General features: G+C 54.9%; 1 protein-coding gene across 1 annotated transcript; it reads right to left on the reverse strand.

The window, feature by feature from the left end:
• Nucleotides 1-499: 499 nt before the first annotated feature.
• Nckipsd (NCK interacting protein with SH3 domain) lies at nt 500-10,467 on the reverse strand. The gene is made up of 13 exons (XM_048423650.3): nt 10,199-10,467; nt 7,681-7,790; nt 7,258-7,462; nt 7,034-7,124; nt 6,278-6,768; nt 4,879-5,049; nt 4,658-4,744; nt 4,440-4,578; nt 4,247-4,327; nt 3,931-4,059; nt 3,732-3,824; nt 3,416-3,588; nt 500-1,397 (listed from the first exon to the last, which is right to left on the reverse strand). Exons 1-13 carry the CDS (start codon nt 10,367-10,369, stop codon nt 1,194-1,196), a joined length of 2,145 nt encoding a protein of 714 aa, XP_048279607.2. The 5' UTR covers nt 10,370-10,467; the 3' UTR covers nt 500-1,193.
• Between the last annotated feature and the right edge of the window lie 1,255 nt (nt 10,468-11,722).

Raw genomic sequence — 11,722 nt, forward strand, 5'->3', positions numbered from 1 at the left:
CTGGGAGAACCGCACGGCCTACTCCGTTTTAGAATAGTTATGCAGGGCACGTGTGAGGCCTGGGTTTAATCCCCAGCATGAGGGAGGGACATGGAGGACAGAGAAGGGAAGGAACAGAGAATAGCTGTAACTGTTCAGGACTAGATAACTTTATTTTTTATTTTTGGTGAGAGAAGATCTCACTGAGTAGCCCTGACTGGCCTGGAACTATGTAAACTAGGCTAGTTGTAGGTATCCACCTGCCTCTGCCTCCCAAGTGCTGAGATTAAAGGTGTGAGCCACCACGGTCAGCAAAAAGGTATAAAAGAAACTCAAAAGATACCTACAAGTGTGTCCCAGGGGCACTGGCTTGGACCCCAGGAGAGGCTGAACAGGGCCTTGGAACTTGTCAAGGCCCATCACCTCTCTGGCCTGCAGATGTCAGTATAAGCTAGAGCGGTGAGGTCCTGAGACCCCATCTGCCCCACCCATGATGCCAGGATCATACAGGGAAGCTCAATTCCTGATGCCTAGAATTTATTTTGGAAGGAGAGCTGTAGCACATAGGAAAATACACATGGCTTTCAGTCTACTTTTTTTTTTTCCTAGAGAAAATAGATTCTGTCATTGACTTTCTCAGCACCATCATCCTGCTCCTTGAGGCTCCAGGATGAATGGCCTGTCTCGAAGATCCCGCTTTCAAGGCAGCAGCCTGGCCAAGGCCTCTGGGGTTGAATGTAGGAGTCCGGGGACAGCAGTCCCTAAGGGGTAAGGGTTGCACATGAGCGACACTCACTGCAAAGCTAAGGCAAAAAACAGAGCTGGCGGGAGGTGCCTCCCCTCACCCCCAGGACATGGCTCACTGAGGCCCAAGCCTCAGACCAGGCAGTGGGTAGGGATGGCGGTGGCCCAGCCTGGAGCAGCAGCAGGACTTATGCACATGGGTATGGGGGTGGCATGCTGAAGAGGCAGCCTATCAGCAAACAGAGGGCCTTCAGCTTGCACATTTCCTCTGCCCCAGTAGAATCCCCAGACTGTGGTCCCCAACCAACACTTGGCCCCTTACACTGACTCTACTTGAGGTAAGGGGCCTGGCTCAGGTTCCTTTGAATTCTTTATCCCCTCATAAAGTCTGTGCAGAACATTCTTAGAGCAAAGCCCCCGCGTTCCCTGCACCCTGTCCTGGGCTGCAGAGAAGGGAGAAAAGAGAAATGCTAGCTGGGGACCTCTCCCAGCTCTGGGAATTCCTTGTACATCTCCTGGACAATCATATGGTCCATCTGGCACTGGGGTGAGGCCTCTTCCTCAGCCAGGATGCGCCGCAGTGTAGCCTGCAGGTCTGACAGCCGGTGGCGATGTTGCAGGTAGGATGTGGAGCGAACCACAGCATGCATTAGGGACAGGTACTCCATGCGCAGCTGTGGGAAGAGCAGGTTGACTCAGAGACCCCAGAGAAGTACTGCAATCACTCTCAGGGAGGGACTGGCCACTTCTGCACCACGGACTCACGACTACAAAGCAGCTTCACTTCTCAAATACCAGAACTGCATCTCTAGGACCCAGAATGTAGTCAACACTAAATGGCTCTCAGAGCTGTTGAATGAGCGAATGAATTAATTACTCCAGCCACAGAGACCCATAATATGGCTGCCCTGGGAAGTCCTGCCAGTCCTATGGTGTTAGGTCCCCTAAATTTCATGTATGTCAGTCAGAATCCTTGGTTTCTCCCTGTCTCTTGCCCCAGAAGATCTAACCACACCCCCGATTCCAAACAGCAATTTACTCTCATATAGCTCACGCAGATCTGTCCTGTGAGCATCCAACAGGAGCAGCCAATTGCCTGCTTATTATCTCCTGCCTATCTCAGACACCCAGATCCACACATCTACCACCAGCCTCCTCATCTTCCCCAATGTCCCCAAGGTGAAGGGCTTCCTTCCCACGCCCTTTACTCCAGGAAAGAAACACTGCTTTGATCCAAAAGTTCAGGCCCCAATGCATGCGCCCTGACCCCCCCGTATCCAATCCCACTGATTTTCTCTGCTGTGTCTGTTGTCCTTACAGTACGACTGCCTATTTTCTAGGTCTTTGGAACCTCAGGTGGTCTTGTGCTTTCTGACCCCCTTGTCCTCAGCTCTCAGGACCACCTTTACCTGTGTTCACTAGAATGATCAGTAGAGCCCACCACTGTGTGTTCCCTGCCTCTGCTGCTCACCTCCTGCCATGGTCCTCTCTCTCCATTTCATGCTTCATTTCTCTACACTCACTGGAGAACTCCCTCTAGGTCAGAGCACGGACCAGCACCCCCCACCTTTAGAAGACCCTCTCTGACCCTGTTGTTTCCTTTGAGCACCTGCCTGCATTTGTCTGTCTCTCTGTACAGAAAACGGGTTCCCTTCACTGACTGCTTCCTTCCAAGTCCTTCCTCATTTCCACTCCCCCAGTAACTTCAAAATTTCCCAAACTTTCCATTCAGACTCGATCCTCCGGTGCACTGGCAAGGCCAGCTAGTCACACCGCTCTCCATGTGGCAAACGCAAACGCTACCTCTCTGCCCCATCTTCTCCTGCTCTAAACACTGGTCTGGGGATTGCTCCCGCTCGCCTGGTTTGGCTCCTGGGTTTCTCCTTAGCTGAGCCTCTTGAGTCTTGCTGACTGCACCTGTCTAATTTCCTGGTGGCCACACTCTCTGGAAAGCTTTGTCACATGTCTGAACAGACAACTCCCGTAGGCCTCTAGTCCCAACTCACCCACAGCCTCCCTGGTGCCCTGGCGCTTGAACATCTTACAGGTGTCTCCTAAATATTTTATTCCTTTCAGTTCTGGGGATTGAAGCCAGGGCCTCATGGATGCAAAGCAAGCCCTCTATCAACTGAGCTATCCCCAGCCCTTGCTCTCAATTGTCACCCATTCAAAACACAACTCGAGGCTTCTCTCAGAAAGTTCTTGGGCCTTCTCCACTAATCACTGGCATTCCTTACACCTAGCTGCTCAAAACTAATTCAGGAGCAAGGTCTGCTGGGTCCATGGACAACACAGCCCCAACCTGACCTATTTCACCACCCAAATGTCCTCTCGCCACCCACTCATGCCACGGGCTTCCTGGCTTCCAATCAGCCCTCACTCAGGAAGGCAGTGAGTTACTTCCTCTTTTGAGGAGCAATCCTAAGACACAGCTACAGCCTCAAAGGCTCTGCAAAAACCCCATTTCCTCATCTCCCCCACCCCAACTCTCTCCAGCGTCCTGCTCCAACTGCCACACAGAAGGTTGCCATGGATTCTGACATACCTGTCCTGGTCTCTGGGCAGCCTTCCACTGGCACTTGGCCTGGCGCTGGTAGCCGCCGTCCTGCCCCCTCATCTCCACTCAATGTCACATTCACCCCATTTTGGTTGTCATTCAGCTCCCATCCCCACTGCAGCAACCTGCAGGCACCTTGTCTCCAGGTGACAGGTCCGCAATCTGCCGCACAGTGATGTCAATAAGTGCCATCATGTCTGTGTGGTAGAAGATGGAAGCGGTGGTGGGGCTGCTGAACACATCCTGCAGGAACTTGAGGACAGCGTGTGGTGGCTGTGGCTCGTGCTTGAAGATACGTACAGGATCATCTAGAAGGCAAAAGTTCACAGGAGTAAAGGAGGCCCCACTTGGGGTCCCGGAGTCATCCTGGAGGACTAGGGAAGTCAAGGCAGGGAGGTGACGGAGTCACAGGGCACTGAAGTGGCACCCATGCAGGCTTCTAGGCTCTCACCCCCTCTGTTCAGAAGCAAAAGCAGCTTCTCAGAGAAGACCTTAACATTGGTGTGTTTGCTCAAGGCAGTCATGATGACATTCTGGTCAGGAGCTGAGGAAACACATGGATAAACACAAGGTAAGAGTGTGGGTGCAGAGCCCACAGAGCCCACAGAGCCCCGCTTCGGTCGGCCACCCTCCAGAAGGGCCTCACCCACCTGTCAGGTGCAGGTTGAGAGCCAGAAGCAGGTTCATGCAGAGGTCTGGCAGCTGCTCTGTGGTGTCCAATGGAAGGCCATCCTCAACGATGCTTAGCAGGAACTGGGCAAAGGGCGTGCCCAGGTGTTCTGAAAAGGAGCATAAAGAAATCTACAGACCTAACCTTTCCTCCCCACACAATCCAGCCTCCTTGGTTTTCTGTGAGCCCTGGGAACACCTTCTTCTTGTTAGGCCATAGTCAGCAGATCTCTGAGCCCTTGGGCCCTGCGTGGGTCCTACCTTTGGCTTTGGTTGGTCAGCAATCTGCATGCTTACCATAGTGTGCATAGGGCACCGCCTCTCCCATGGAGAAGACCATGGCCAGGATGAGAGCCGAGTAACAGAGCTTCTGGTGGTCTGGGATGGGGAGGGAGGGAAGGTGGTCAGCAAGTCCCAGAGTGCCGGGCATCCCCAGCAGATGGTGGGAACACTCTCCCGCTGGCAGCCAGCGGCCCCCACCCCACCTCACCCTGCGTGTCGGTCTGCATGTCTCGCGCCAACTCCACAGGCAGCACGGAGGACACAAGTGTGGAGATGACGGCTGCATCCAGGCTGCACATGGCGCCGAAGCACTTGAGGAGCAGCAGCCGCAGTGATGCTCGGTGTTCCTGGCAGAAGAAGCTGTGTGCTCAGTGCCCCAACTCCTGCCCGCATCCCTCTGTGCCCACTCCCTCGTCCCACACGTACCATTTGGTAATAGGCCACCAAGGCCAGGACAGACTCGAACTCATTCCTTTTGCACATTTTTTTGCAAACTTCGGGGTCTGCATCAGTCTGTAGGGAAGAGGAAAAGAGAGTCAGTATGAGACGAGCATGTGTGGGCAGAAGAGACCTAAGGAGTAACAAGGGATGGCACAGGGTAGAGTCACCGGTCCCATGCTGGGAGGCCCGAGGGTCCCCACCCATACCAGGATATGCAGCAGCTCTTCCAGATAGCAGCGGATGACATCCTCATCCTCATACAGCGCCCAGCTGCGCTGCTGGGCGTCATCCTTTCTTCGAGCCAGGTCCGCAAAGATCACCTCAAGTCTCTGCTGGTCATGGCAGACTTGTCCTGAGGGTAGGGCTGTGCTCAGGTCCTGGGGGAACAGGGCAAAGTGTGGCTGAGTAAGATTTCTGTGTATCACCAGCTCCAGGAAGCCTCCAAGGTCTATCTCTGAGCTGAGGTCCCATGGAAGTTCCCACTGGGCAGGTTAACTCCAGACTTGACCTCCTGGTACAGGATCCTGTTTAAGACACAGCTGTGGGAATCGCCAACATCCTGACTCTCCCTCTAGACTGGACGAGTAGCTCCCATGAGGCAGCGGGCATTGATTCTGTCCCTCCTGAGAGGTGGCTCAGAATCTTGATTCCCATTCCACACGACACCAGGCCTGTTGTATTTGACACTCGCTGCTACACCCAGCCCAGCCTATATACCACTGGTCTATAGCCTTCTACTCACTCCAACCATAACCACAGGTGGAGCCTAAGGAAACACCTTTGGCCCACCCAAACCCATCAGCTGCCAGGACTCGCTACCCCCATTCCTTCCCCTGACCAGTGACTCCCCCCCCCCCCCACAAGACAGGGTTTTTCTGTATAGCCCTGGCTGTCCTGTCCTGGAACTCACTTCATAGACCAAACTGGTCTTGAACTCACGAGATCCGCCTGCCTCTGCCTCTTGAGTGCTGGGATTAAAGGCGTGCACCACCACACCCAGCGCCAGGGTCCTAATTGTGACGTGGGACCACAGCCATCTTGAAACGCCCACATCTCACTCACTACCATCCAAGTTGGAACCTAGCTCACCAAGCACTTTTCTCTACACGTCCAAAGCTGGCAAGGTACTGCTCTCACCTATGCCTTGTGTCGACTCTTTCCCTGCACCCAGATGGAGGCCCAGCAGATGGCGGTAAACCCCTCCAGGTGGCAGGAAGCTTCCCCTATTCCCACCTCATCCTGGTCTTATCCCCTGCCTCAGGCTCACCTGCTCCCAGACCTCCCATTCCCACACTTCCTTTGATCCAGCCACGCCAGCCACTGTCTTCCAATTCCTCCTTCCTGTGAGCCAAGCTCTGTCCAGCCTCTAGGTCCTAGTCCAGGCTGAGCCTCTGTCTAGAATGTCTGTCTAGAATGTTCTTCCTCCCTTTCTCTTTTGTGGGTCAACTCAAATGACCCCAATACCCAGCCAAATGAGAGCCAAGAGCCAGAGCCCAGCAAATACCTGTCACAGACAGCCTGAACACACGTGAGGGCAGGAGCGGGGTGGGACTAGCAAGCTGGCTGAGGGTGGGAAGGCTCCTTGGCCACGCTGCCCACCCTCACCTTGCCCTCTACCAGCGAGAGGAGGACCTGCTCCATGACAGGTGAGCTGGCTGGTACGGTGGCCTGTATGTGACCCACCACGACACCAATGGCCACACGACACAATTCATGGCTCAGACCAGTGTTTCTCCGCACAAGCTCCATCAGCTCTGCCCCAATGGTCCTTGGCACAACTGTCTCAGCAGTTGGCTTCTCCTCTGTGGTCTCCAGGCTCAGGGCATCCAGAGTTTCCAGGTCATCCGTGGCTGAGTTTGTATCAGCTGCCACCTCCTCTGCAGGGGGCTCGGGAGACGGTGCCTTGGAGGGAGAGGGCTGGGCCTGGGACACAGTGGTGTGGGCACTTCGGCGAGGTACAGGTGGAGGTGTGGGAGAGCAGCTGGGACCTAGCTCAGAGGGGCTGGAACCGGTATAGAGTGTGTCCATGGAGGTGCTGCTGACTGATGAGCCACTGGACACAGAACTACCCCCAGAGGGTACTGTGGTCCGGCCACCTGTGGACAAAAGTAACTGCTACGCTGGGACAGCCCATTGGGGGGGGCATGCTTCCCCACCTAGGAGACCCTGACCCTGGTACAGGACCCAGTTCCACGGTGAGGCCCTATCTCCTCGGCAAGCCTAGAGCCCCAACTGCCCAAACACAGGGCCTCTATAGTCTCTCTGCGTTCAGAACTCCCATTTATCTATCTAACATGGGCAGAGCAACCATCCCAAGCACAGGGTACTCCCATTCCAATCACCCCAGCCCGGCCCTCTTACCGCTCCCTGAGATCACCAGGGCCTCACGATCTCGGCGCTTCACTGGTGGGGGTGGGGTGGCAGGTGTTGCTCGGCGAGGCTGTGGTGGGACCTGAGAGAACAGAAGTGGGGTCAGGGGGAAGACAGGCTGCTAGCTGCCCCTGTGAACCAAATGGACCTCTCGAATCTTTGGAGAAAGTCTTAGTCCCACACACCTTCTTCTAGAAGATACCCTCACTCCATACCTGGTAGAGGGCTCCATCTGTCCCAAGATGCTCAGAACTGGGCAGGCTGTGCTGCCGTTCAAACCCAGTTCGACACATGCCATTGGGCTGCCTAGATGCGGCAGAATCCAAATGGTGGTCACTGGTGGACGAGGTCATAACGGAAGCACTGGAGGCTGAGGGACCTCTTCGAGACAATGTCTCTTTCCGGTGATGGATCAGCTTCCTGATAGAGAGACAGACATATAACGGTGGGGAGGCTCCTCCCTACTCCTGTGGGATGCTGGGACCTTAGTACAGGCCCCCGTACTTCCACCTTTCCATTCCGTTCTGTGGTACCTCATCCTCACCCTAGTACTGCTCCTTCAATATCCCCGGCCCCATAGGGAGCCCACCCACCACCATGATCAAGCGAGGTGTTACCTTCACCTCCCAGGTACTCACTGAAGGACTCCACGCTGTTCCAGGCTGTACTTGCCACCATCGCGCATGGCTGTGTTGTGCACAGCCTCAATGGCCCGGTCAATTGCTTGGAGGACATCTTGCTCCATGCCCTAAAGGTAGGTGAGCAGTTAGACCTGGGGGCTAAGTGGGGTTGATCAGCCCAGACCCAGTCTGGGCTGGAACTAGGTGGAGGACCCACTGAATCCGAGAATTCTGGACACTAGCAGACAGCCACAATGGCGTATGGGCTGAAATGCTCAAACTGTACGACTCAGGAAGCAGGGGCACAGGGTGGACTCTGTGATGGCACTTTACACCCCCCCCCTCCCAGGATTTTATCCCATACAGGACGCTTGACAAAGCCATTTCTGAAAACCATAGGTCTAGAAGGAAAGCATAGAAATCCCAGATTGGGACTAGGCATGTACACCTAGCCTATCCTTGGGTTGGCTCAGAGCCCAGAGCAAGATGCCAAAGTGAAGACTCCAGTGTCTAGAATCCTTAATCAGTCTCTCTGGATGCTGCTGGTCCTTCACAAAACCAAGGTCACACTCCAAAACAACCCTGTCCCCACAAAGCCCTTCCAGACAACTGGAAGGGAAGAATGGGTCAAAAGAACCTCCTGTTTCATCCTCCCAAGCTGTCCACCTCTGGGAAGCCACTCTGTGCTGTGGTAAAGACGGAACTTGAAAGACAGGCCTGGATCCTGACCTATATTATCATCCTCCATAACCCAGGAGTTCATTCTACTCCACAGTCTGGCATGGAGGGAGATGTGGGCTACAGCTGTGGGACTGGCCATCCTACATGGCCCACCAGGGTACACAGGAACCCCAGAGCAGAAGAGAACATGCTCCAGAGTGGAGTTTTGTTGTTTGTTTTGCCTGGCTGGGTGACTGGTTTTTTGAGATGAGAATTGGTACAGCCAAAGTTGGACTGGAAGCCCAGGCTAGCCTGGAACTCCTGGTAATCCTTCCAAATGCTGAGGCTGTGGGCATGCGCCATCACGCTTAGTTCCATAGTAAGTTTAAGAAGCGTCTCTGATGGGGGCGGATGGATACAGGGGTCTGCAAAGTCCTTTATGTAGCCTAAGAGGTGCAGGGGTGGAGGGAGCAAGAAGACAAGGGATGGGGTTTGGGGGAGGCAAAAAAAGAGTAAAATGCATGTATACACAGACAATATGACAGACGTGGAGAGTTCAGCCCCAGAGGCAGGCCGTGAGAGACAGAGCAGGAAGACACAGCTCCTCAACAGACTGGGAAAGTTGGAGGAAGAAAGTCAGACGCCAGGGAGAGTAAAAGTGAGACAGAGATGTACAGAGGCTGTTCCTGCCTCCCTGAACTCCCAGCCCTACTGGCCTGGCTGCTGCAGCAGATCCACAGGCTCTGAGGAAGCGGCAGGACGTCCTCTAGGGGTCCCCGACAAGACCCCAGTGCTCAGAACGCTGGGCTGGGCATGACACATTTCAGATCCAACTGACCCCAAGTACCTCTAGGTGAGACTGAGGGTCTGTGAGGAAGCCCCCAGGACCAAGGGTCTCTCCCCTTCGGTAAGACCAGACCACAATTCCAACGTTAGCATATTATTTCTGTCCTTGACTGGGCTGGGACAGGATGTTTCCATAGCTAGGGACCAGGGCAGGGCCCCCCTTCTTCCTACAGAAGAACTGGGCAACTGCAGGACTACTCCCGAGGAAACAGGAACTGGAGCCGCAGCCTCCACTGGAAGGAAACCAGGCCATCTTCAGAACAGGGGAAGCCACGGAGGAGGCTCACTTCCTCACAGTGTGGGCAGCTCCCATTCCAGGATTGAGTGAGCTCCCCAGATTTCCGAGACCCGAAAAGTCAGGGCTGGGGGCTTGGGGGAAGTGGAGGCAGTACCAGGGAGCCTTGCCAGCAGGGGCCTTGGCTCCAGGAGGGTTGGGGGAACAGTCCTTGGACTGGTGAGTGAGTTCGGGATACAGAGATATTACAGGAATTGGGGATCAGATAAGGGATAGGAGTGCCTATGACTCTGGGGTCCAAGTGTGTGGGTAGGGTTTTGGGGTTGAGAACTGGGGAAACAGGTGGTGAATCAGATGGCACAGTGTCCGTGGAGGGCACGGTGGTCTTTATGTAAAGGTAGAGACTCCAAATGGGGCGGGGAGGGAGACGAGAGTGTGGAATCCTAGGGACTTGGTAAAGGGGAATAAAAAGGGTCTTGGGGACTTGAGTCTCTGGGTCCAGCTAAGGAATTCTATTTATATGGAGGCTCTGATTCTGGATACGGGGGTGCCTGGAGTGCCAGTCTCTGAATGAAGCTTTTTCTAGGCCTGCGATTGGATGTCAAAGGCCTAGTCTTCGGTGGGCACTGATGGCTCCTGGGGTCTCAGTCCTTGGGACTCTTGGGACTTAAGGTCAGATTCTCAAACTCCCTGTCTGGTAGAAGTCCTGGAGAACCTGGCTGGGCTTCCTGGATCGGTTCTGCGTACCGGTGAAGGGGTTCGAGCGAGAGGCCTGGCTGGGAGGGACACACTCACCTGCAGACGATGCAGGTAGGCAGGCGGCACGTAGCCGGTCTCGCCACTGCGCGCCCGTGCAGCTAACCACCAGTGGGTGCTGCTGCGCTCCAGCACCAGAAAGGTCTCGCCCGCGGCGAACGCCATGGCGTTGGGCTCCGCCGAGCGGAACGCATACAGCGCGCGGTACATGGGGCCGGGCCGGGTAGCGCCGGGGCTGGGTACTCGACGAAGGTTGCGGTCCCGGGAAGCCAGGCCCTGAGAGCCGCGGCGCGCTGCGCTCGCCCCGCCCCGCCCCGTGACACGCCACGCGTGCGCATGCTCGATCGCCAGAGCCCCGCCCCAGAAGCGAGTCGGCTCCAGCATTGGAGCGCCGCGCCCCCTGGCGGCCCTGAGAGGTTCGGCGGGGCGGGGTGCTGCTGCAGGGACTCTGGACGCTCGAACCTCAGACTCAAGTCAGGTGGTTCCGGGTCCTATCTCCCTCTGCCTGGTTATCTCTCCCCACCCCCAACCTCGCCCTCCCCACACAGGTGAGAGTATTGCTTTCTTTCCCACCTCCTGGGGAAGGCGCCTAGGACTTGCTTGCAGCCGGTGTGTCCCCCGAGACCGGGTGGTGGCGCTTTGCTTTGAGGAATATTGATCAGACACCTGTAAGTCCCTCGCGGGGAGGGGTCCTCTCAGCGTGTCTAGGCCTCACAATGCCTTAGCACCAAGTCCCTGCTCTGTCACTGAGGTGGACAAGTGTGGAGAATGAGACACAAAACCAGGTCGTACTGTCTGAAAGGCATCTTTGCTCCCTACACACGCACCCCCTTGGGCCACTGGCTGCCTTCCTTCTTGTCCTGTCTTTGCAGCTGTTCTCTGCTTAAGCACTCGCTTCTGGACCAAGCTCCAACTTCTTCTACCCATCATTGTTATGTTGTCACAAAGGATTCCAAGTCTATGATCTTGAGGTCATATTCATTCATCTCTCTCCCCCTCTCCCCCTCGTCTGTGTGTGCATCTCCTGCTTTTCAAGGCAGTATGTTATGTAAACTTGTCCTCCTGCCTCAACCTCACAAATGGCCCTCTCCCGAAAAAAGGGGTGAGGGGCAGAAAGCTAACAGGGTAGGGATTGAATGCATGGGGTTTGGAGAAGGTGTTTTGAATTCTGAATGATAGTGTAATTCCAGCATCCAGGAGGCAGAGGCTGGAGAAAGGTAAGTTCAAGATCAGCCTGGGCTTCACAGTGAGACCTGTCTCAAAGGAAAGAAAAAAGACAGAAAAGAAAAAGATAAAGCATCCTTGACTTTCAGCTTTGTAGTCAGCCCAGACCTCTAAATCTTTGAAACACTTGTCATCCCTGAATCCCAGCTGAAGAGGACATCAGGGGAGCTGGAGTGGCCTACTCTCCCCTGAAAGCCTGCATCTAGGGAGGGAGCTTGGGATGCATACACCATCAGACTTTAGGGTTTTTTTTTTTAATTTCTGTTTTTATTTCTTTTTAAGGCAAGGTCTCACTATGTATTTCTAGCTATCCTGGAACTATGTAGACCAGGCTGGCCT

The sequence above is a fragment of the Myodes glareolus genome, chromosome 4, assembly GCF_982192425.1.
Source record: "Myodes glareolus chromosome 4, mMyoGla1.1, whole genome shotgun sequence".
Classification (NCBI taxonomy): Eukaryota; Metazoa; Chordata; class Mammalia; order Rodentia; family Cricetidae; genus Myodes; species Myodes glareolus.

What these genes read in the sequence shown, in the direction of transcription:
- Nckipsd (XM_048423650.3), bottom strand. Translation starts at nt 10,369, where the DNA reads ATGTACCGCGCGCTGTATGCGTTCCGCTCGGCGGAGCCCAACGCCATG. An exon ending in CCTACCTGCATCGTCTGCAG is followed by an intron (nt 7,791 to 10,198) that starts GTGAGTGTGTCC and finishes ACCTACCTTTAG; the next exon opens with GGCATGGAGCAAGATGTCCT. An exon ending in ACCTGTCACCTGGAGACAAG is followed by an intron (nt 1,398 to 3,415) that starts GTGCCTGCAGGT and finishes CTCTTCCCACAG; the next exon opens with CTGCGCATGGAGTACCTGTC.